The sequence below is a fragment of the Neopelma chrysocephalum genome, unplaced genomic scaffold (genome assembly GCF_003984885.1).
Source record: "Neopelma chrysocephalum unplaced genomic scaffold, ASM398488v2 Primary Assembly neopelma1_22, whole genome shotgun sequence".
Taxonomy (NCBI): domain Eukaryota; kingdom Metazoa; phylum Chordata; class Aves; order Passeriformes; family Pipridae; genus Neopelma; species Neopelma chrysocephalum.
Window position 1 is genome coordinate 22,823,904 of NW_020897689.1, and position 25,121 is coordinate 22,849,024.

Consider the following 25,121-nt stretch of genomic DNA (forward strand, 5'->3'; position numbering starts at 1 on the left):
ACATTAGTTTTGCATAGCGTGTGTACCTTATTTTGTCTGGACTTGTCTTCTTTGCGCTGCAGGCACCTCCTCAAGCAATTGTAGTGATTAAGCCTGGTATTTCTGCAGATTTATATTAACTTCTCCTTGTAAAGAAATAGAAGAAACCCAACCCTTCCCCCCCCAACATCTAAACTGGATGTTTTTCTTCATTCCCTTCGTTTTTATCAGTGCTAGACCTTAGCTTGCTTTTGTGTATGAGAGAAAATTAGCTAAGTACCTTGTGGTTTATAGATGCCTTTTGTTACTTATTACTTGGATTTATTGTGCAACGTTGGCCTGTAAATCATATCAGTCAGACATTTACCTGGCTCTTGTTGTCTTTATGGTTTGAGTCTTCTAGCAGCCGTGAAAAATGGAGAAATGATGTTTTTGGCGGCGGCGGACTTTGCTAGTCTGAGTGCCGTGTAACTCTCTCTCACGGCAGCGCTCCGCTTTGGCGAGGTTTGCTGCTTGGCTCTGAGGAGATGTTTACAAGGAATCCACTTCTTTGTGCAGCTGAAAGACAGTGTTGAAAGAACAAAGAGAGTTTTGTGATGAAGTGTATCTGACTTCTCGCTGCTTTGCTTACCTTTTAAATGTAAAACTTAGTCATTTGCAAGGGCTTTCAGTTCTCAGGGCATCCCTATAAGATTCCACCCTGTATGGGGCTTTCCTTCAGTCGAAAGCGGGGTTGTCTCATAACCGCTCTCGAATGCATTTCTATTTTAATCCCCAACTTTGCCTGCCGCCTGCCTTCCTGGCTCCAGCTCACCGCCCTGCCCTGCCCCACCCGCCGCGCAGGCGGCCGCTGCTCCGTGCTGGCGGTGCGGCGCTTCCTTTGTGACTAAAAGTTGGTTTCATCAGCAGAGCATCGGCTCCCGTTCCGCGCTCGGAGCTCGCCGGCCTCGGGAAGCCGCTCAGACCTGCAGCCTATGTGGGGCACACGGGGGCAGCTGTCGCCATACGTGTAACTTTTAAATGGAAAATGTCTTTCTCAAAGGCTGTCGATATCCAGTGGTCTGCAGTCCATGAGCAGTTGACTAGTCCAGGTGTTTCTGCTTCTGTTCCCGTGCTATGTGAATTGGGAATTCGAGAGAAGAGTGTGCAGGATGGAGGAGTTGAGGGTTTGTATTTCTGTTCTGGTGGTATGAGAGTGACAGAGGGCTTGGGAAGGAACAGAAAGTCTTCCTGGGGTTGTCTTAATTAAGGAAAATATTGTTCTTGGTCTTTTTGTCTGCAGCTCTTTCTGGCGGGGTCTTTATCAACTCTTGAAAATGAGAATGACGTTTTTCGATGGTATGGATTGACTGTCACAAATAGTATTCAGGAAAAACTTGTTTTATTGAATGTGATTTCTATTTTGTGGGGTTTATGAGTGCATTTTGCCCCACTTATTTAAAATGTAGGCAGTTAAAACTCTTAGAGCTAGATTCATTTTAAAAACTGCCAAGTACTTGTCTGTGCTTTACTGAGATAAAAGTCATAATCTAAGACTATGAGATAGTGCTATTGATTCAAGACTGTGGGGTTCTGTGAGGTTTTTAAGGAGATCATTAACCCAGGTCTATCTCTTCACAGGACAGTCGGCCCAATATGTCAAGACCTCTGATCACTAGATCCCCTGCATCTCCATTGAACAATCAAGGCATCCCCACTCCAGCACAGCTCACAAAATCCAACGCACCAGTTCACATTGATGTGGGTGGGCACATGTATACCAGCAGCTTGGCCACGCTTACAAAATATCCCGATTCCAGGTAACTTTAAAAAGCTTGTTCTGCATGTCTTTGGCAACTCCTTTTCTCCCATTTCATGCTGGCATGTCCTGGGGTTGCCTCAGAATGATGAATTTAGTTCCTTTTGTTTCAAAATTAAATTAGCTTTCTTTGTTCGTAGGCAGTTAGAGACTGACTTTTCTTTCCCTGCACCGCTGCGTTTCCCAGCAAATGGCACTTCTGCAAATCCCTATGTGTATGTACTAAAACAAAGCTGATAGTAAAGAGCACTTACTTTCTACTACCTAGGATTCTGGTTTTATGCCAGGACACCCATTCTGTGGTTTGTTACATTCAAAAACTGTAGTGATAATGCATTTAAGCCCAAAGGTGGGGGTGTTGGGTTATTTGTTTTGTTTCTTTTAGAGCAGTAACCGCTCTCCTGTACTGTCAACATGTAATCTCTGATGTGTCACTTGAGGTGAAGGCAAGGTTGAATGTAATAAAATATAGCACAGTATTAAATGAATACTTTTATGGAATCTTGGGACTTGTCTTACCTCTCACATACCTTTTGAATGAAGTATTTGTGACTCTGGTAGCTTGCTGGTATTAAGCAGCTAGAAAACTGCTGCACACGTAAGCAAATGGTGTATGTACAGTAAAGAGTGCATCTTTAAGAAAACAACAGTGCATTGAACAGCGTTTGTGGATATTAGATGGTGGGGTGGCAGACAAACACTGTAGTGGTGCTGTAATTCTAAGAGTTGGTTATCAGATAGCAGACGTTGATTGTGTCCACTGTATTAGTCTATACCTTGCCCTTCACTGCCCAATCCCACTCTGTGTTACATTTGCGCTCTTTTCAGCATTTGAGGGGGAGGTTTTGAGTTTCTTGATCCCACAACTCTGACTTGCCTTTCCAAAGGGTACAAAGCACGCTTCGTGTGATGTGATTTTGTTCAAAGCCTGGGTTTCACTGGCATTACTGCGTCTGCAGCATCAGCTCATAGTATTAGGTGGACTGAAGTAGTGCTCCTAGTAGACACTAGGAGCTGACAGGGATAGAGGAAGAGAACAGTAAATACAGGTATATGGAAGAGCAACAGCTGAGCACATGGCCTTTCTTATGACAACATCCTCAAGGAAGGCCAGGCAGAGGGAAGTAAAAGAGAAGCCATGCCAAAGCCCGGATCTGCCAGGAGAGATTGAAGCAACATCTGGAAAAACTTGAACTGTTCTTCAAAAACCAAATCTGTCATTTTGAGGAATTTTGTTAGGAGCTCTTTGTGTTCAGCTACTAGTAGTTGTGATTACTTAGTGGATTTTTTGGTAATTGGAGCAGTGATGGTGTCTGACAGAGTTGTCTGTGCAGTATGAGAGGCTGCTGCTTTAGTTTTCATGTCAAATTCACAGAGACAGTGTATTACTTCAAGTGAAGAAACACTAAAATGTCTTTCATAAGTGTGTACGGTGGCAGTGGAATTTAAGCTTAATATATTCTGTGTTCCACTGAGCCATTGTAGCACTTGAAAGTGAAAGCTATGCCTGTAGAATCAAAGCCAGTTTAATAAATTAAACATTTTAAAGCTCTTCAAACATAATTTAAAGAAAACCCAAACTCTGAGTTGTAGTCATTCTGTTTCAAGTCGTTCTGACATGTGTTTGTGTTTCAGTTCTGACAGTGTCTTTTGAACCTCTGATGAGTGAATATTTCCACTGTAGCTGTTAGAACCTGGAATTCCCAGCCAATTCCAGAACTTGAGAGATTTTTTTTTAACATTAGCAGCTTCAAAAGAGCAATTATTAAACTCGTTTGAATGTCAAGACAATGGCATGAAGCAATATGCCAGAAATCATGATATAGTTGTTTGGAGTTTGTCTGTGAGATTTTACCATAAAGTTTTTTTCCAGTGGAGGGTTGGGATGAGGGGTATGTGTGTGTGTGTGTGTGTATATATATATATATATATATATACATATATATATTTATTTATATATAATGAGTGCTAGGCAAAAATTATCCAGTAATATTTGGACATTAATACAAATTGTTTCTTGGAGCCTGACCTGGTCAGTTTATATCTAGAGTCTAACATTGTTATACAAAGTTAAAACAAGGTTTTGGTCAACATCACTTGTATGTTTCTTTTTCTGCCAGTTATCACATGTCTGAATGATACCTAAACTAAGTCAGCGCCTCATAGATATTTTTGGGCCAGTTGAAACCTCCTGAGACTTACTGTCATATGAAGTATTGTCTGTGAAAAATAAGGTCTGATTATCTTACCTGAAAGAGCACTGCTCCGGGGATGAGTCAAGGCATAGGTTGCAAGCTCCAGCATCTAACAGGTTGAGACATGAAAGTCATTAGGTTTCTGACTCGTATTACATGTAGTCTAAGGGCCAGAAGCCTAAAGTGAACCTTTCATCTATGGGCCAGGTACCAGAGTCATCTTTCTTTGTGAGATTGAAAGGGTGATATCCAAAACAGCAGCTTTGGAGTCACTATGACTTGCTGGTGTGAAGGAGACCTTTTCTGATAGAGCAGTCTCTGCTTTGGAGCAGATATACTCTTCTTTCTCCTTTGGGCTCAATAGCAACTCATCTTGCACCTCTCTGTTTTCTCCTTCCTGGATAGTAGATAATTGGAAACATTACTTTAAAGAGAGTTCCTTAAATGATATCAGGTAAAGACTTGTAGCTTGCAGGGGTCACTTTCCATAATTTTTCTGTTAGATCCCTCAACCTAGTTTGTGCCTTGATATGCAAAATATCTACTGACAAGTATATATATTTATTCCTCCAAAGAAACCCTGGTGTGACTGTAAAAGTGTCTTGCCGCTGCTGCTGGATCCCTGCCCTTTGCTATGGAATGACCATTGTGGGCTTCTCTCAAATGCTTTTGTGATTGAAGAACCCAGGGAACTGGAGCGTATCTGTGGTTTGGTCAAAGGCTGACACAGTGAAGCAATCCAAGAGACAAGCAGCTTGTCTTGTTTTGAGCAATCCTAGAATTTCAAATTCTGAACCTGAAGTAATGCTTAAAAAAACCCTCAAAATAATTTAAAATCCAGAAGCATATCATTTGAAAGAGCCCAGTTATATTCCAGACCAAGGAGGACCTACTGTTTTCACAAGGAAAATCCCATATGAATACTTTATCTCATCAACAGGCTTTGGGTTCTCCCAAGACACCAGTGAGACCATGCCTCAGACATTATGTCATGCAGTTGAATAATAAAATTTGCCAGACTTAGGCTTCAAGAACAGGCAGTTTGAATCAGTATATCTACCAGGAAGACCTAATGTAAGGCCAGTCTGCTGAAATAAATAGCAAGTTTCTTTGAATGCCTCAGCAGGGGACAGGTGTCCTTTTATGCAGCTCTCTCCACCAAGATTGTAGACCTTGGTGTATTTACCCATATACAGATTGTTCCTTCTGTTGTCAATTACTGACTGACAGTCGTTCATATGCCAGTGTGAACGGACCAAACAAATTGTTTGTATTCTATGAGGAATCTTACAGTTTTGGAATTTGTTCTGGTTTGTTCTGGGTCACGCCTTCCTCTTCTCAACAGCCTTTGGTTTACTTGAGGTTCCCAGATCTTCAGGATGATATTTGGCAACACACAGAGTTATCTGTTAAAGATTTGTGTGCACTATTTTTTTTTTATTATTATTACTGGGATTTTGCAAATGAAGGGGTTTTGGGTTGGTTTTTTTTTTTTTTTTAATTTTATTTTCCACTGCCCAGGAAAAAAGAAATTATTCCAGGGAAGATGAATCCAAGATGAGGGTCTGCTAAAGGAGCCTTTCTCCCCTGAGAGCTGAGGCACATGCATGCCGCCCCATTGTTCCCTATCATCGCCAGAGAGTCAGATGAGAACAGGTTGAGGTATTAGGATTTATGATTATGAGGAGAGGAAGCACTGGCTTGTTAGTTCTGATTCTTAAACCTGAGCAGCCTACTTTCCTTCCAGTGCATTATCATCTTGCAGTATGATTGAACCCTTCTCTTGGAGCTGGTATTCCTACATCTTGCAGCCTTAATGCTGTCTGTATGGCATCTGCCAGAAGTTGTTGTGTATCAGGCTGTGACAACCTCAACTGACTATCAGAACTAAATGGGAAGATGTTTAACTTTGATCATATGAGCATCAACTGTCTGATATCTCTGATATCAGCAATATCAGCAGTGTTGTCTATCTCATGTGTTCAAAGCATTTGAACTTTTAATTAGTTCTGTCCAAGTCATCTGGTACAAATATTTGCATAACACCGTGGCATTGGGTTGCCACATCCTATATTCCCATTTAAAACATTGTATATATTTCTTTGTAGAACCTTTTGGGATATCTGCTTGTGTTACTACATCTCCCATCTAGAGTTACTCCCTGCATATGAAGATGGATTCTTCTTATACAGTATTTCACAATACTTCCAAATTTCTGCCCAGGGCTATTTCAGGTTTTCATATGAACCAATCCATTCGTGTCCCAGTTTTCTTACCCAATCTTTACTCTCAGCCCTCAGGGAAATTAAATTTCACGTACTTGGATCCAGTTAGGACACTGGCACTTTTTTTATTGGTAAGGGTTTCTTTTTCATCAAGAGCGCAGAATTATTTAGGAGAATACCCAGACTGTCCTTGGCCTTTTTTGTCAGTTTGCAAGCAAGACTTATCCTTCATAGGTTGTGTAGGTAAACTTTCAAGGACATGCTGTGAGTCAGACAGGTTAGCACTGCTTGCCTGTTTCAGAGCTCCAGTTTCTATTGTCTGTAGACTGTCCCCAGTTCCAAAACAAGACACTGACATGGCCCTTAATTCAAACTTCTGCAGATTGCAACACCATGCTGGAGACTTCTGGCTCTGTAGGAGATGTGCTGCTGTAAGGGTGGTCTGCACTTTGTATGGGGCTCCTTCTGTAACACTTCCATGAAAGCAGCCCTGTCAGAACTTTCCTACTCACCTTGGATAGTACGTCTCAAATTGCTGTAAGTTATGCTAATGACTTGAAGAAATAAACCCAAAATTTTCTAACTTAATGAACATTTGGGGACATTGTTTTAAGGAAATATTGAGAGAGTGGGTGTTACTACATCTTGATTTCCACTCTACTTATTTGAATTCATCTTCCTGAGAGGTACATCTCTATCTCTGAAGGTATTTGGTGACCTTTCTGGAGTAGCAGTATCAAAATCTGATGAGGTGGTGATACTTAAATCAACGTGATACTGCAGTAGCTAGACTACAGTAGGCTTGCAGTTTTTGAGAACAAATATTGTGTTGCAAGTTGTAAAGAGAAAGCTTCCACGAGAGTTTTCAGTATTGCTGTACACCAGCTCTGTCTGCTGTATTAGCACGAATGGTCCAGGTCGCAGCTTTTTAATATTTTGTAACATTCCTGGCGGGAGGGAAATAGGCAGAAGTAGTTGGCAGAGGCTCATTTCAGTCTTCATTACCTCTCCTGTCTTACTCATCTTATTATTCACCTTTTGTGTTTCATCATTTGATCACTGCTTGTCTTGTGGCAAGGGAAAGGGAGGGCTTGGGATAGGGAAATATATTGACTCTTGCTGACCTGTTCTGTGACCCAAGATAACTGATTTAACTTTGAGCTTCAGTTGCTTCCTACCAAGGTTAACATAAAAGCAACTTGTAAAGTGCTTTGGGATGATGACTGAAAATGTAAAAGATTGCTATCTCTAAGCATAAATAATTATAGATGCCAGTAACTGAGACAGAAATGGTTTATGATGTTGGTATCATCAGTAACATGTATTAGTAAAAAATGAAATGTTGATTCATGAGGACCAGACTCAATACAGTTAGGCAGTACAGTTTTTTTGGTTGGTGTAACCATGTATAGAGACTTGAGAAGAAAATAGAATCAGAACTGTGAATGATACTATACTTCATGCCTATTTCCAGAAATTCAGAGAATTTACACAACTGATACTGTAAAGAGAAATTTTTTGTAACATACATCTGTCAGTAAAGAGCTCAGAGGGGTATTTTCTGTTCCTAGCTGAACCAAGATTAATTGTAGCTCTAGGTATGTATATTGAACTTTGGGTATATATTGACCTAATTTTGCCTCAATTAATGATCAGCACAGGTCAGTCATCACTGTCACCTCAGTAGAAGTAAATATTTTCCAAATTGTAGTCCTGTAATATGTCTGTCTTGCAAGGTCAGTAAGTTGCTGCTGTTGCTCGTGGCTGGTGGCTAGTGAAAGAAACATCACCATGAGATTAGCAGGTCTTCACATCTCCTGGTCAGTAATTGGTGGTGAGTCATCACTGAAAGGGACTATGGAGTTGATGTCTGTCTTCCTGCTCTAAATGCCAGTAAGAGTGGGTTTGTGTATTATTTATTTGGAGGATAAAAAATAGTGGTTTGTACTTGTTTGATGCTTTTGCACTCCAATGTGTAAAATTACAGCAAAATCAAGATAGCAAATTGTTAGGGTATTCTTTGCACATAAGAAGACCCAGAGAAAGTGGATTTGCAGACTTATATGACAGGGGTTCATACCATGCTTATCTAGGGCTTCCTGGCTATGACAGTGTATATGGAAATGTTCAGAGGAATACACGTCTACATTCAGGAGTCTTGGAAAGGTAAAGGCTTCTTCTTATTTCTGAGGCTAGTAATCCTCAGAAATAACAGTCATTTTTCTTGAGGGGAAAGAAGAAAATCCATATCCATATCATCAGTATATACATTCATTTGCCAGTTGGCTGATGTGAGTTTATATGGGTTGGATCAACCTGTAAGTCAGGGAGAGGGGAGGGGAGGTTGTCAATAGCTATCTCAAAGGTCTGTGTTTTGAGAAATCCTTTCATTACAAAGGCTGCTTGATACCAGCTTGGTGGATGGAAATTTGTGGGTAAGAAACAGTTTGTTATAATGCCTGCACATTTCTAGCCAGTACTGTGGCTTCATGAACTAGACTGAAGGCACCCAAGCAGTTATTTCACACTCTACCTGACCAAGAAAATATTTGGGAAAATAAAACAAAATGCTGAGTCTGCGGGTCTATGGGCAAAAACCTATTAGAAATTGAGGTGGCAGTGAAGTACTCTGCTTATTGGTCATTTCTGGTAGGGCCCGTGTTTAACCATAGTCGTGAGGTTCAGTGGTTTGTTTTGCCTTTTGCTTTACTTACTCCTTGCACTCGGGAATCTCTGTATGTTAGCACAAGGTTCTCACTCTGCTCCCACATAAACTGTTTGTACTTCATTGGTCTTTCATAAATTGCAATGTAGTTGCTAAGCAAATTGGCATCTAGTACATACGTAATTGCAGAAGAAAACATTTGGCTTCCAGTTCTGCCGTCAACACTCGTCCACCTCCTGGGTGTGTTTGAAGCTTTAGGATATAGATTCCAACTTCTGGCTTACTTCTTTCTGGTAATGATCAACCTCCTGGCTGGGTTTCATGTATGCAAGTGTGCTTGCCATTTGGGGATGTATTTGCAAAGGTTGCATACAAAATGGTGAAAACTGCTTAGGACACAGTGGTTATCTGCAGTTATTTTAATGCAAATAAGGCACAAATGCTGTGTTGGCCAGGGGAATGACACCAGTTCCTGTTATGTGAATTTTTCCTCTAACTTAACCAGTCTGCAGTTTATTCAAATGTCATAACCAGACAAGTGTCATCTGGCAAGATTTATTTCTCCTTTTGTCTTCTGTTCTCAATTTTTCTTTCCCCTTAGTCTACAATTCTCAAGATGTCACTGTCTCTTTGACTCTTGCCTTTCAGTGTCTTTTTTTCTGTCCCTGTTCTGCTCTGAGGATCGGCCCTACTTCTGTCATCTAAATTCCCTCACTGCTTTGTCTTCATTTCTTTTTCATCTACATTTTTTTATCTCTGTTGAAAAGGGCCAGAGCTCACTAGGGTCATAAGTGATCTTTACCTGACCAAATCAAAGCACATTGCTTGCTTGCTTGCTTGTCCTTTTCTCTACACACATGCTTGGTTTTCTGGCTCCTGTTAATGGTGAGCTTTCTTTGAGTAGGTGAGCACCCAGCATATTTTATAGATATCTCAGATGATGCTTTCGCTCTTGGTGACATCAGTTGAAAGGATTCTCTGAGACTCACTGATATTGATCTGTTCTTTCACTGAGTCTCTGAATCAGTAATCAAATAAATTGTTTCTAGCCCTGATGCATACATTAGCTCGGGTCTGTAGAACTCTTCCAGCACAGTTGTCTCTGCACCTCATCTGGACAATTTTCTAGGCCCTTTCAAGGCACTTTCTGCCTGCTTGAGAGAACCAATGGGTTTTTGCAACAGTTTGAAAGAATTTAAGCTCAGCTTGTAGCTGCTACTCATAGACTGCTTTGAAGGGGAATGCCTTTAGAAAAGGAATGGGCTCGCGGTCACTTTCTTACCCAGTCCTTCCACTATGCAGCCCTGTGTGTGTAGACACTTGAGCCAACTCAGGTGCTCAAAGCAATATAGTGCGTCTCTCCACCTGGACTCGTTTATCCTGCTTCCAGCAAACTCAGCTGTGCTGTGTCTGGTACCCAAGCTAATTACTGGAGACCTATCTTTTATGTTTCTACACACTGCTGCATTTTGCAGAACAGGCATTTCATGAAGGAGAGCAACACTGGCAATTCAGTTTCTGTGAATCAAAACCTTTCTGTTTGCAAAGGATTAAAAGAGGTAAAAGGGGAGAGTAATACAAAGATGCAAAGGTTTTGCACATAAGATGAGATGGTTGAGCAACATGGTGTTAAATGCAATGGGGCATACTTCAGTAGTTCAACAATTTGCAAAGATGAAGATTAATTCTACCTCCTAGACCCCAATGGGGTTTTCATGGTAAAATGTGACAAGCCTGTCAATCAAATGGTAGACATAATTGTTCTTTAAGTGACCTATTAAAATCCCATTCCTTTTAATTAAAAATTGTGTCTGTGTTCTAGCACAGGCCATATTTGAATGGTAAAAACTCTTTTCATATGAGACACGTTGCAGGTAGAGAGCTGTCACAAGCTGTGTGACACACGTGAAACAGGAGTGATTGAAGTCCCAGTGCAGCAACATGTGGCTTGCCTTTGGCTCCTGCTGACACAGAGGGAGATGGAGGGATAAGCGGCATCTCCCAGGTCCACACCCAAACCGTTCGCATTCCTTGCCTTAGAAATTGCTTGTAGTTGCTTATTGTGGCATAGAAAGTTATAATATACAGCATTTGCCATAAGTGTGTCACTTCAGAGCAAATGATGGATTATGTCCTTCCACACCCCAAAAGTTGTTCTTTGTGCTGTAATTAAAAAATAAATGTTGCAATGTTGAATTGGAAATATTTTGTGCCATACAATGAATTTGTTTTGTTAGGTTGCCTGGATGTAATTGCAACAATGTCAGTGCATTAAACCCATGTCACAGGGTAATGGTTTCCTGCCACTACGCCAGTGCCAAGGACTGCTTTGCTTAGCAGCACTATTGCTGTTTATCTCCATCAGCCGTAGTGATTATTTTGTTTCTGCAAAACTTTTTTCTTATTTTGTTCCCTGTGTGTGTACTATAAATCATGGTTCTGTTCAAATGCTAACCACAAATCCCAGACACTAGGAAGTGCTGCCATGCCAGAGAGTGGCTCAGCTGGGAGCTGGTTTTAGGTTCACCCAAACTCGTCAGTGATGCGAGGGGAAGAAGGCGTTCCAAACCATGACAGTCTGCTGGGCCCCTTCTACTCATCTGAAAAGTGATCCCTTTTAAACAGTTTAGAGGGCCCTCGGGGTCTTGCAGCTTACATAAAAAATGAAAGCCCTTCCTGTCTTAGAGCAGTGCAAGCAGTCAATACAAAAGAGAAAAATGATCTTTTAAGTGTATCCCATTGAATCCATTATCTCGAGGGCCCGTGTATGATACTTCATCAAAACATCATCGTCTTGGTGATACATGGGGGAGAGGGTGAGTGGCGTTTGGGGGATTTCAGAGAAAATGCTGCAGTACTCTCAGTGCCACAGGACAGACTAAATATGATACAAACCAGAAAATGAGAGCTGCTGAAAAACTGATATGTTCCTTCTTATAACATATTGAATTTTGCATGTTTGAAACAAGGATATCATTCAAGAAAAGTTTTGAATGTTTCTTTTGTGGGTATGTAAGTCCTGTTGGGCATCTCATGCAATAATTGCTTTGCTTCCAGTCAGAATACAAATTTGCAGATTTTCTCTTTTCATTACAATGGTAAAGAAAATAAAGGAGGAAATAAATATCGGTGTTTGTACCATCAGTACACTCTACCCTTGTTGTGGGAGGTAGTGAAAAGGGTTGAACTGCTCTATCATGAGCTGAATTGGTGTTGAATTTCTAGTTCATGTGAGCAAGTGTCAGAATTATTAGTTTTTAAATGCTTTTTAAATCTTTTGTATGCCTGTACTAATGATTCATATGTTTTTCTTAGACTAGCATGAAAGGAAAATCATTGATTTCTCTTGTTCTGAGTTTGCAGTATTTATTTAATGGCACAGTGGAGTGTTCTACCAGATTATGGAGTTAGGAGCTGATCTTTTGCTGTTGGTGTTTCCTTACTGAAAATAGTAAGGATGTTGCTTCATGTAGATGATAGGCAGTAATACAGAAGAAGTTGGATTTGTTTTCATTATCTAGTACCATCAGTAATTCAGAAGGGCTATTGAAAAAAATGCATTTTTGGAAGAGAAAGGGAACAATGAAGAAGTAGTATTTCGGAATGTAACTGAGCTGTCAAACACACATCCTTTGGGGTGTCCTCATTTCCTTTGGTGAAAGCCTTGCTTAAATAAACTGAGCAGTAGGCAGTGGGTGTGTGCCTTTGCACAACAACATACACCCAGGTGCTTTGTTGGCCAGGGTGATCCTAAAGGCAGAGTGCTGTCAACATTCCTAATTGGTTATTACCCAATAACACACACCCTCCAGTGTCTTGGGACTACAAAACACTTTTTAACTAGCCTTCCTACATGAATAATGAAGCACTTCAAATATTCATCCAATTATAGTCAGCCTCTCTCTTGGCTAAGGATTGCCAAATGCAATTGGACATACTTCTGACATAGAATTTCAGGCTATATCTATGTTGGAAGGGTTTAGTTTTAGTCATAATTCTTGACTTCTGGGGAGAGATTAGATAACACCGTGATGGTAATTTCTCCAGCCTCAAAAGCTATTGTTTATTCACTTTTGCTATGAAATTCTAGTTTACTAGCAGTATAATGTGGGAGTTTTAAGAATTTTTTTTTTTATCTACTTGGAGCTTGTCACATGAAACTGTTCATGTTCTGTTTGAAACAATGAGATGGTTTGCTTTTTTCCCAAGTGTTGTGGCTACAACTGCATAGGACTAAAGTTGTCATCAAGCATATGAAAAGCAGACAGCTATCATGTGTATTTTCAAACATGTAGACTGTATTTATGTTCATCTTATAGTTTTTCTGAATATTTTGCTGCCCATCATGATTGGCTCCTGATATGCCAGTCACTGACTTTTAGATATGCTTTTCTCATGTCTTGCTAACGTCCTCAAAAACAATGTCCTTATCCTTTGCAGAGTATTAAGATTTAATTTTACTTACTAGCTTCTCCTGTGAATAAGCTCCTCTGAATGTTAATCTTCCCCCTGGCCTTTCAAAACCTGACGGAAGTGGTGTGCCATACCCCTGCTTACACCAGCTTCCAGCTCCACTGCAGTAACGCTGTAGGGAGTCACACTGGCTGCAGCATGCTGCCACAGAGAAAAGCTCTGTGACAGTATCCAACTTTGTGGTGCAAAGGAGATGCGTGAGTAGGGAAGTGATGGCAAATGTTAATCTAGGAAGATCTAAGTTGATGGAACGGTGGCAGGAAGGATACCTTCCCGCTTTTCTTATTTCCCCCTTGGAAGACCTTATGGGAAAGGGAAAGAATAAAAAGTGCTGCTTTTCTGTAGCTAAAACACAGTTGGAGGCTCCACTTTTCATCAGGCATTCTCATTTTCCCAGTTTCTAATATTGCTGTCTCATAAAGCTGGGCCTTGGGCCATGCCTCTCATACCGGCCTTCTCTTGCTTAGTAGCTAACCCTGATAAACTCATCAGCAGAGCTACAATTGCACTTTCTTGCTTTTACTTTGGATTAATGGTGTAGCTCTCTGAAACTGAATGGATGCTGCTCTCTAGACCACAGAGGTCTGGTTACAGGTGAGCGTTTAATTCCCCTCTTGGGAAGTAGAAATAAAAGCCCTAATCAGGAATGTTTCATGCATCTCTCTGGGTAGGCTAAACAAAAGAAAGGATGAAAAAGATGCTATTGAAAGTCGCTGCTGTCTGGTATCATTATAAGGCATAAAGCACTGGTTTGAAAATAGAAACAGCTGATATGGGTGTGACTTTCAATTGTGCTTAGCTTCCATGTGGGTCAGTGCATTATTTCCTGTTAAAATGTGAAATAGTTAAATCAGAGGTGTAAGCCCTTCTTTCTTCTCTTTATTAATGAAATCCTGGAAGTACGATAAACATGAAGGGCCCTGGGAGTGATGAAGAAGATAAAACAGGTTTGGTACCATGTAAAAACTGTAAAGCTGGTAGTGCAGTTCCTATTCAAAGAAGAATTAGTCATGTTGTTCTGCAGACCTGACCCTGATCCTGCAGAAGCTCTGCTGGGCTGTGCCAGGCTGATTCACATTGGGATAGCTCGTCTGCGGCTCCTCTGGGAGTATTTCTTCCAAGAGCCCTTTCTGTTGCTATAAAGGACCACAGAAAGGGCTCTGTCTCTTGACCTTGCATGCCAGAATATTTTTCTTTGCAGTGTGCTTCCACTGGGAAAGGTGAGCAGTGATGAAAGCTTTATCAGCTGGAAATTGCAGAATCTGTAGACAGAACAAAATAAATGGGTGAAGTCCCAAAAAACCCAGTGAAATCTAGTTCTGAAAAAGGTCAAGTTTGTTGTAGCACGTTCTGACTAAATGTACATCTGAAAAGAAGGCACATCCATCATAACAGAGACTTTTATTTTCCTCATTGCTGTCCTGATATTATTCTGCCAAAGTAACAGAACACGTGGGGGTGGTAGGGCAGGTAATGTGGGGGAAGCCAATGCCCCTGGTCAGAAGTGACTCCACGTGGTTCAGCCAGCAGGAATGTGTTCCTGTCACCTTTCCCTGCTTCATAGTTGAGGTGAAACTCCTTTGTCTTGCCTGAGTATCTAGTTATAGTAAATAATAAGCCAGTGATGTGCTCCCAAAATTAGATGTGGAATTTAATTTTGCCTGTGTTTACAAACTGAGTAGCAAACGTGCCTTGTCTGACTTTGATCCTGCAAAGTAGCCTGAGCTGCTGTCCACAGTCATATGCTGGGTGTTTCTGTGCCCCTCAGTATTGTTTAGCAGAGGACTTGCCTTGAAGATCAACCAACCCTTGAAGCACAGCAGAGAAATACCCTTTCCTTTTGTCATCTGTTGTGAGGCTCAAGTCTTGGTAAACACTTCTCACCAATCCCTGCAAAACTGTCTCTGACTGCCTTTGTGTTACCAGTGTGAATATGGCAGACTTGTTCTTTACAGCAGTGTAAATCCCCAGGGTGTATCTGCCAGAGGTCTTTTAAGATCAAAGCAATGTAGATAGCGGCTGGTGGCAATTAAAGGCAGCAAAGATGGCTGTCCACTGCAGCTGGAGCTCTGGGTGGGTTGCAGGATGCAAGGATGGAGTGGGGCTTATGGGTGCAGCTGATGGGCAGTAGGGCTTTGGGGCAAGCATCTGATCTGAGAGGGGCAGCTGAAAGTAAATACCTGTTGTCTTGCTGACTTTGTTGACTGCATTGCTGCAGTATCGATGGTAATATCACAGAGCCCAGTCTGACCTCAGGTGCCTTCTCCCTCCTGATAAAACCCGTCATGAAGCTGGTGCTCAGCAGGTGCCTTCTGCTGCACAGCGGAGCAACCCAGGTCCATTTCGTCTCCTGTGATTACTTTTTTGGTAGTCATCTTGTGGTTTCACTCAAGGAAAAAAAGCTGTGCAAAAGTGAGTGGCCAAGGACTGCACCATAGGTTTCCATTACAGGACTGCAAGCTTAATTCAAATAAATGTCGACTTTTGTGCATGAGGTGGTTAGCAATATATGATTTGGTGGTCTGACTTCCTAGTCAGAGTTGGTTGTTTTAAGACATTGTCTTCCAAACTTCTTCCCTTCCTTGTGCTAATTGGCTTCTGCCTGCCTCTAAAAAAGTAGGTTTTTAGGAAGGTAGTGGAAAATAATCAAAATCATACTATAGCCCCAAACTGTTTGTTGTAACACCAGTAGCTTCTGGGGCTTTGATGAAACAGTGCAGCTCTTGATTACCCTAAACTATTTTCAGTCTTCTGCACCTTTCGATAACGTGGTTCCGTTGATCTCCTGCGAAGATAGTGGAAAACAATTTATATCTATGCCTTGGGGTGATGAAAGGAAAAAAAAACAACCCAGAAATCTACCAAGACACCTGGATTTCTGCTAAATTAAAATTTTATTATGTTCATGTATAGAGCAAAAAGCATTAGTATTAAGTAGCTACACAAGTGGAAGGGATAGTGCAAGGTGGTTGTAATGTGTTTTATTTTCAGCAAACACAGAAGAGGAGGAGGACTTTTTGAAACAGTTTTCTGTCCCTGAAAAATGCCTGTATCGGAACTTGCATTGTTCTAAAAAGATATAGGTTTGAAATTCAGTGTTGCTAGCTCTTTTTTCTTCTTGTTTTTAAGGGAGTCCTAGCATTTTGGCATTCATACCCGCTTGGGTGGTTGATCAGGGTTTTTTTCAGTATTAGTCCAAGCTGCAACTTAATCTATTGATATGAAAATTGTGCAGCGTTACCAGTGTCTGTGGAAAAGGGCAGATGCAGTTGAAAAAACTCTTTTCTCCCCCTTCTTTTAATCCAAGGGTAGTTAAATTTTGTACTTTTTAGAGAAAAGCTTCACAATTAAGTGAATTAAATAATGAAAACCTACAAACTCAAGCAGTAGTAGGCTGCTTCATCATCATCATCTTTCTGCTAGTTTAAAAGCAGTGCTCAGCTTGGTAGGCATCTTCTTGTTTATTAGCAGCCTGGAATTGCCACAGGGAAATTCCGACTGTTGGGTTGTGCTGGTTTCTACCAGAAAGATCACAACAGATGTAATATATATATATCCTAAGTATTGTAAATCCTCCAGACTGATGGAGTTACACTTATTTGACTGTTTCTCCACAGATCATTTCCCGCTTGTTTGCCTGCTCTCAGAATTTATTAGTTGCTATGTGACAGAGCTGTTGTAATCTTTCAGCCGTGTGATCAGTGGTGTACAAGGTGTACGTGGAATGAGATCCAGTCCTTTGTGGGTGGGCTACCCTCCGTGGGAGTCTGTGTCTGTCCGTAGGCTGTAGCTCGGTCCTAGAGTCAGCTCACTTCAACACCCTGCTAAAATACTTGAGGCTGACTGCCTGCATTTAGGAAATGGGGATCCTAACACACTTGTGGTATAATATGACTTCGGATGACGCTCTTCTGTAGTAAAGCTGCAGCTCAGGAAGAAGCTAAGAGCAGTCAGCTCCTCTATGTGAGGGTAACCTGAGTTGCAGGGTAAATTAGTGCTTAAATTAAAAATGTTACAAGTTCCTACACAATTTAGGAGCATTATAAACTATTGCTCTGAACTTCATCATCATCATGGCTAGGCTTCGCGAACGAAGATTTGGGAAGGACTCTACCCACGTTTTTTGCAGGCGCGTTGGTGGCTAAAAAGGCCAATACGAGAAAGGCAAGTCCGGTTGCAAAAGGCACAGCAGAAGCTCTGAACTTAATATCATATAAATTTGTGATTTTTTATTCAACAGAGCCTGATTTTTTTTTTTTTTTTTTAAATTGAAATTAGTATCTAGGAAGAATAGTGTTAGATTTTGTTTAATATATGAATTTTGGGACAGTTAGTTTCTGGTCACTTTGTGAGTGAGATATGCTTACCTTGACATGGGCGGCTAGTGCCTGTGTACAGTTCCTGACTGGATTCCTGTGGCTGCTCCAACAGAGCACAAGCCTCCAGTAGTGTCCCTTTGCCATCCCCGCAGCCCTTTGGGATGCCCTAGAGTATCTCAAGTGGCAACAGGCAGCTGAATCACATCCTGGATGTTGTGTATTAAAGCCACCATGATGTAACATTTACTTTTGTCATGTGGTATTTTTGAGGATTTCACTGTTTTCACACATGTGCATTAATTATTCCTTGTGTCATTAGTTCATGGGGCTATATTGCTTCTGTGCTGTATCTCAGTTCTCTTCCTTTCTCCTCTCTCTACCTCCTCCACAGAATTGCATCTGACCTACTGTTGGGTTTGGTATGGCTGCAGGGATAATTACACCATGACAGCATCTAATTTAATAAACAATAAAGCCACTGTTTTGTATATGTAAAGTTTGTCAATGGAAATAATGTTATCTGTGTGTTTTTTTTATCACCCCACCACCAGCAAAATGTTGAGGTGTGGCTTTGGCATTTCTAACCTATGCAGTAAGCGTTATTTATTGCTCAGAGCCATTATCTAGGATGTTTTAGGTGGACTTTCCTGTCCTCTTAACTGATTAGCACACAGGTTCTGTATGAGCTGATTTGTTTAATGGTGTGATTTTTCTAGTTACTGAAATGCTTAAATCATTTGAACTTCTAGCATGGAACCGTTTAAACATGTAAATATATGGGAATGAGTTATATGGGTAACAGAACTTGATTGCATTCACCCACAATACGGGTATAAACACACCTCTCTATGTAGACACATGCGTGTGTCCACACTAGGAATCACAGCAATATAATTGTAATGTGTGTAAGTTCACCCATAGAATCACAGAATGTCGAGGGTTGGAAGGGATATCATCTTGTCCCAACCCCCCTGCCATGGGCAGGGACACCTTCCACTAGACCAGGTTGCTCAAGGCCTTATTCAGCCTGGCCTTGAACACTACCAGGGTCGGAGCATCCACAACCTTTCTGGGCAACCTGTTCCAGTGCCTCACCACCCTCACAGGTAGAGTTAATCAAAAGAGCAGTGTACTGTCCTGTGTTTCTCATACTAAATTCTGTGCTCATCACACCTGTCGCTTCCTTGCTTCTGTTGTGTATGCTCTGATGCTATCTGGATTGCCTTTCTCAAAGACTTTGTAATCTAGGATATTAGCCTGAAAGTACCATTTTCATTCTAGGTAGAGGAATCTCTGAGCAGGTGGGCTAAGTAGTAAAGGAAAACACAAATATTTGAGAGAAGTGTGATAAATGTGCGATTTTGTAGCTGGCCTTGCAGCTTCTCTAGTTGCAAATAAAGTCAGTTTTATAGGAAAAGAACATTATTTGGGCAGCCAGGCTGACCTTTGTTTGTAGTTTTCATGGTATATGTGTAATAATACCATCTCTAATACATTTGCCTGCCACTGTGCAAAGAAATGTGTTGCTTATTTACTAAACATGTCATCAGCATCTCCTGTTCCTCTTCAGTTCAGCATGTATCCTTGGGCTGTATTTTCTGCGTGTTATTTGAGTCCTGTTCTCAAGAGTCATTCTTGCATGCTTTCTTTACAATGTTCCTTAGTCTGGTACCTTCTTGCTTCACTCAAAGGAGGAAAAAAAAGTAAGGCAAGTGTGCTTAGTGGTAGCATCACACTAGAAATCTGGCACATGCTTGGACAGAGTTCATTTCTCCCGGTCAGCCCTCATCTGCCTTACCTGTGTTCCCTTGCTGCAGTGCCTTCCTCATCCATTAGACCTGCTACTCCAGCAGATGAAGCAGGGGTCCTGTGGGCAACAGTCTGCTAGGTGTACAACCCTGGCTTGTCCCCGGCTTACATGCCAAGTGGAGGGTACTGTGAGAAAGCAGTAGGTCATTAAAGACATAGTCTAAAGTCTTCCATACAGAGGGAGGTTTGCAAATGCAAGCTGCAGGAACGTCTCTAATATCTGACATTTCTTAACTTGTGGAGTTGGTTTTGACTGCCTTAATAATGTTCTTTACATGTGTATTTTTTTGTTTCCTTTGTCTATTCCTATATGGCTTTAAAAAAGCAGGCTGAACACCCTTTCTACCTTCCCTGGCAAATTTTTCTTTGGTCAGTCCAAGCCCAAGTTCAACAGCAGGGTTAAGACCCGCTAATATGTTTTACAGGCTTCTGCTGCACAAGCTAGCAGCAGCAAATTGTTGTCCTCTGCATGAACTGTACTTGAGAAGGATGTTACAGAATTTGTATGTGACGTTCATTGGTATTTATCGAAAGCAGAAGAGCAAGGATGTTTGGGAAAACTGCATTCTGGGCTCTGGAGGATGGTGTTTTCTGGGGACACAGGCACAGACGTAGAAGTTTTAGAAGCATTTTTTCTCTCTGAATTTTATTCATTAATGAGAAGTTTTACTTAAGCTTCAACATGACCTCTTTCTCCTTCTTGGGAAGTAGTCTCCAGAGGTTTTACCATACAGCACACAGAAGTTAGTTGTAGAGTGTCCTGCCTTCAGGAGGCTGCAATGAAGGAGGAGCTTGTGCAACTCTTGCAAAGGGAAAGGCAAGTGTGTTCTTGTCCTGTCTATGAAAACGTGTTGTCCTTTCTCTTAGAGAAGGCAGCAGTTAGCAAAACAACGTAGATGTGATTTCTGGCTAAGTAGTCAGAGTTGTGAAGATCTTGGAAAGCTCCATTCATTATGGTTTCATTGCAAGGTTTGTCATTTATAGGAAAACAGGTTCCACGCATATGAAGTGTGATGCCTGGTTCCCAAAGTAACATCCTGGAAAGGGACAGAGTTAGGGATACCATAGAGCTTCTTACATAGCATATACGTGCTAAACTGGGGTCTCTGCTGGGATTGGATCCAGAACTCATTTTGCTGCTATTTTTCTAAGGCATTTCATGGAGAATCTCAGAGTGTTTCCTATTTTCCTGTGATTTGTGTTTGGAATTTTGATGCTGAGTCTTCTCAAGGATACCGAGGAAATCCTGAGAGCTAATAGTGGTTTGAATGAAATTCATGAAAGCTGAGGGGCAAACTTGATGTACGAAGCAATACATCAAAGGATTTCCCCCATTCTGAGAAGGTTTTTTGTTGGTTGTTTGGGTTTTTTTTAATATCATGAGTAGGACAAGAAATGGCCCTGGTAGCTTTTTCTGAGATGCTGTAACAGTGTCTTTGCTTTGTGGAATCTGCATTTACAGGTTTATCTATAGGGATTTGAAGATGGGTATTGTTAACAGGCCTTTTTTTTTTTTTTTCTAAGAAAAGTTGGCAGGCTCAAAGGAGCCCAAGTTGAAACTAATATGTTTTTGCATTTTACTTAAATGTGATCCTAGGACACAAGTTCCACTTTTTACATGGCTGCCTGTGAAGGAGTTCAGTGTTCTGAATATATAGATTATCATGGCCTTTGGGGTGTTGTGCAGCCACCGGTTTACCTACTTTTTGGCTTTTGGTATTGAAAGATAAACACTCCTGTTCTGCTCCTATCCTCCATTATCTGTACTCACAGCAAACCTGACCATCTTAAACATGATTAAAATTAATTTCAAAAGTTATTAGCTAATTATGACGCAAAGTACTTAATTTGCCATTGCACCCTAATAACTTAAAGGTACTCCTGATAACTTGGTAATAACCGTATCACAAGCAAAAGGACACGGTTGCTACTAACTTAATAGGCAGCTTCCCTCAAGATAAAACAAATAACATACCTCAATGAAATCGGATTCAAGCTTAGTAAAATTATCTTGGCAAGCAAAGAGAGTATTTGTTAATTTTTCTGTGAAATGTTATCATTGCCAAGAAAACTTGGTTACAAAAAACAGAGATGGCAAAAGTATTTGCATGAATAATTGATTTAACATTTCATTGGTTTAAGTGATTTTAGGAAAAGTGGTTTTGATATGCTCTGGAAAACTAAAAAGTTTTTAAGGACTTATTTGGAAGATACCAAACACTGTGGGAGATGTGGGGCTTAAATGCTTGTAGTCTGTTCTTCAGTATATCCAGTGTTTGAGCAAGCCTGAAAAAAAAAAGAGCAAGGAAAGATGGCATTGTAAAGAGTAAAATGCAGGTGATCAAGTTGTGGCTATGAACCAGCAGGCATGCAGGGGAGCCCGTGTGTGTGGCTGCTTTATTGCCTGATGTCTTCACAAATACCTGGAGCAAATTGCCCCTTGTGATGAGAGGGATGATGGCAGGTATCTGCAGCCTCCTCCCCAGCTCTTAGTCTCTGTGATTGGTCATGTGGGGTGGGTCAGTCAGAGAGCTGGCCTGTCCTAGAGGTGTCTCAAAGTCCTAGAGGAAGAGAGGGGCTATGGTACCGGTCTATAGATAGTGGTTTGGCTGAAGGAACAATCTATTTTGGGATTGCAAGACTTCAGTTTTCTGGAGACAGATCTGTATGGTAGCAAATGGGCTTGAGGGAGTGCTTGGTATCTGGAGACAAGCAAAACTGTGAGGGTCAGGGATTTGTTCAGTCACTGAATCACAGAATGTTCTGAATTGGAAGAGACTCACAAGAATCGTAAAGTCCAGCTCTTAAGCAAATGGCCCATACACGTCTTCAGGAGTGTCAGCAACTTCAGTGTCTGACACTGAGGAACCTTATTTTCTGAAAAGTGATGGGGATTGTGGGGATGAAGATCCTGGTTTGGGGTGGGGGAACAGCTGGTGAGCAGAGGATAGACCCCTCTCATCCACATCTGAAGTCTGTAATGCAGTCTAGAGGTTCGGGAGGTTTGGCTGACACAGTATTGAAGTTGCTTTTGAAGCACTTACCTTCCCAGCCTTGTGTGACAAAATGCAGATTAGGGATTTAGCCTGTTCCTCTTATCAGTCTGCATCTCCCTAGTATACCAGAGCAGAGAGAGAAGGAATATGGGAAACAGAAACACCCTGGCCCATCCGCAGTCTGGGAGTAGTGCTCTCCTGGCCTCACCCTTGTTGCCATTGTACAATGTGGGAGATGGTTTCCATCTGCCCACAGATATCGTTTTCTGGTCGTGAGTCACTAGCTCTTGACATCCCATCCCAACTATTTATTCCTCTCTTTTCTCAAATGTCAGCATTTCTACAAATGCCGTTTGGGTCTGGGTGGATGATGGTCCTAAGTTTGGGAATGGAGGTTTGATCATCCCAGGAGAAGGCTGTGACAGAGCCTATGTTTTTTGACTTGCTTCTGTTGAACATTCAGGCACCCTGCACCCACCAAGTTGACTAGTTGTCAATCAGTATGTTATGTGCATCAGGGAAGTTACCGTATCCACTCTATGTCATAGTGTAATTATTAGTTCTGCTGTGAATCTCCTAGGTAGATGGGTCACCTGTTCAGTGGGAAAAATACAGGTTTTAATTTTTCTTGGAAAAACTTCCTTTTCAGTAAAAACAGAGATTAGGGTGCTTCTACTGACTTCTGGAGCCTTGGCCATCAATTTTTCAATGCACCCCAGTGTTCCCTGTGACCCATGTATCCACTTTTGGTCAACTGTCCTTAAGTTAAATGTCTTGCATGCTCCATGATCATCTGTGGTGTAGAAAGACGTAGTTTGCTCTCGTGTAAGTAGCATTCCTGCAACATGACTACATGATGTTGTGCAATTTATCCTTTTCCAGTTAATGTGTCAGTTTGTCCATGTGGATTACATCCAGTGACTATTAGTTCATTTTGTAATATGTCTGATTTCCTTTCATCTCTACTCCTGATGCTGCCTCTGATCAGGCAGGTTATAGCAAATCCCATGTTTCTCTCTTTTTTCTTTTTTTTTTTTTGTCTCTGATGCATTCCCCGATGATACCACGTCACTCATCATTTCAGATCCTTCCCATCTGCTTCTCACATGGTTTGCTCTGTCTTTAAGATTATTCACCAGTTTTAGTCTATCTCGATTTCTTCTAAATGTTTTATTAACGATCTGAGCTTGCCCCTACTTTTTCTTTTACTTTCATGCTGAAATAACAATCTTAAGATGTTTGAAATTTTCTCCATGTAAATTATTCAGTTCCTTAATCTTTAGCAAATATTTCCACAAAGGTTTGACATCTATTTGACTCAACACTGGACATTTATCTGTTCTTTAAAATGCCATGTAACTTTTTTAAAAATCTCTTAAGAACTGGTGTTTTAATACCTCCGCCAGTACATTCTTCTTTCTCTGTCATTTTGGCTCCTATATAAATACTTTTTCTATAGAAGGTTTAATGAGACTTTAGGTTTTAGTACATTTTTCCCTTGTTACCTGTGCTTTATAATAATTGTATTCATGCCTCTTCTCATAATGTAGGAACTATCTGTGCCAAGGAATTCCTGAGACTCATGGACATGAAACCTTAAATTAAATGTAAGAAGGAAGAGATAAGAACAAATTATAATAGCACTGAGAGCAAGAGATTACAACAGGGTATTTGGTTAAAATGCGGTTTTCATAATATATGTTCCTGAAAATTGCAAATGTATTCTGTTATGTTTATGAACCAACTTTTGTTATGCAGAGTCATAAAGATTGCTATGTATTCGGTCTCTGTGGATCCAAATGATGTGAGGTATTCAAAAAAGAAGAGCAGATTGATACTGTCAAAGTGGTTCTCTGAAAAAAAGAATAGAAACGTCATCATTCTCTACTTGGGTAGGATAGCATTTCTCCCTGGCATGGATCCCTCTTCAACTGTACTGGCTTCTAGGGGACAGTGCAAAATTGTATAATTTAGACATATGAGGAAGTAAAATTAAATAGCCATGAGATGAGCATACCATTAAACAGATCTAATTTATAATGGGCTCTTATGCAAATTGCCTTTGAGCTCGCAGTAAAAGAAAATGAAAAGAGATTAATAAGGACAGCTTGGACTAAAAAGTTGCACAGAAAAAAAAAAAACAAACCTGTTTCAGCTCACTCTCCACGCACCCCAGAGTGTTAAATAAGCATTCCTATTAGCCACGTAAATATAATAATGTGATAATAAAACTTTAACTTAACTTTTAAGGGCCAAACTCCTAATCACTTTGCCATAGTGGCTCCAACCAAGTGAGTAAGATTTCAAATAAAATACCTGTTCTTTGCCATGTGATTCATTACTGGGGGAGAGAGATCTGTTTTCATGCGTATTTTGCTCCTTGCCAAGCCCAGTGAAGTCTGAAGCAGTTACTTGCCTCGCCATTAGCATGGAATCGCAGGTGCCAGGGCACTGCGGATGCTCCTCCTGCTGCGCAGTTCCCTCCAATGGATTAATGAAAGGACTTTGCACCAGTTTTGATCCCTTCTTGTTGTTCTGTGAAAGACATGGGGAGCAGGGAAATCTAACAACTAAGGAACTGTTGAAAGTAGTTTATTGCAAAAGATTTTCAGTTAGTTTTGAGTTCATGGTGTCCTCTGATAAAGAAGTTAATATGAGAAAT

The 25,121-nt window shown here is 40.9% G+C and overlaps 1 protein-coding gene across 5 annotated transcripts in view; it reads left to right on the plus strand.

The window, feature by feature from the left end:
* The window catches only part of KCTD1 (potassium channel tetramerization domain containing 1), a 101,412-nt gene that overhangs the window by 65,128 nt on the left and 11,163 nt on the right, over positions 1–25,121 (plus strand). For 4 of the 5 annotated variants that reach the window (XM_027674906.1, XM_027674887.1, XM_027674868.1 and 1 more), the window contains one exon: positions 1,600–1,778. In XM_027674906.1, coding sequence (XP_027530707.1) covers positions 1,615–1,778 — 164 coding nt within the window. In that variant the 5' untranslated portion in view covers positions 1,600–1,614. Of the gene's footprint in view, positions 1–1,021; positions 1,146–1,599; positions 1,779–25,121 lie in introns of all 5 variants that reach the window. The other variant, XM_027674878.1, reaches the window with a different exon arrangement.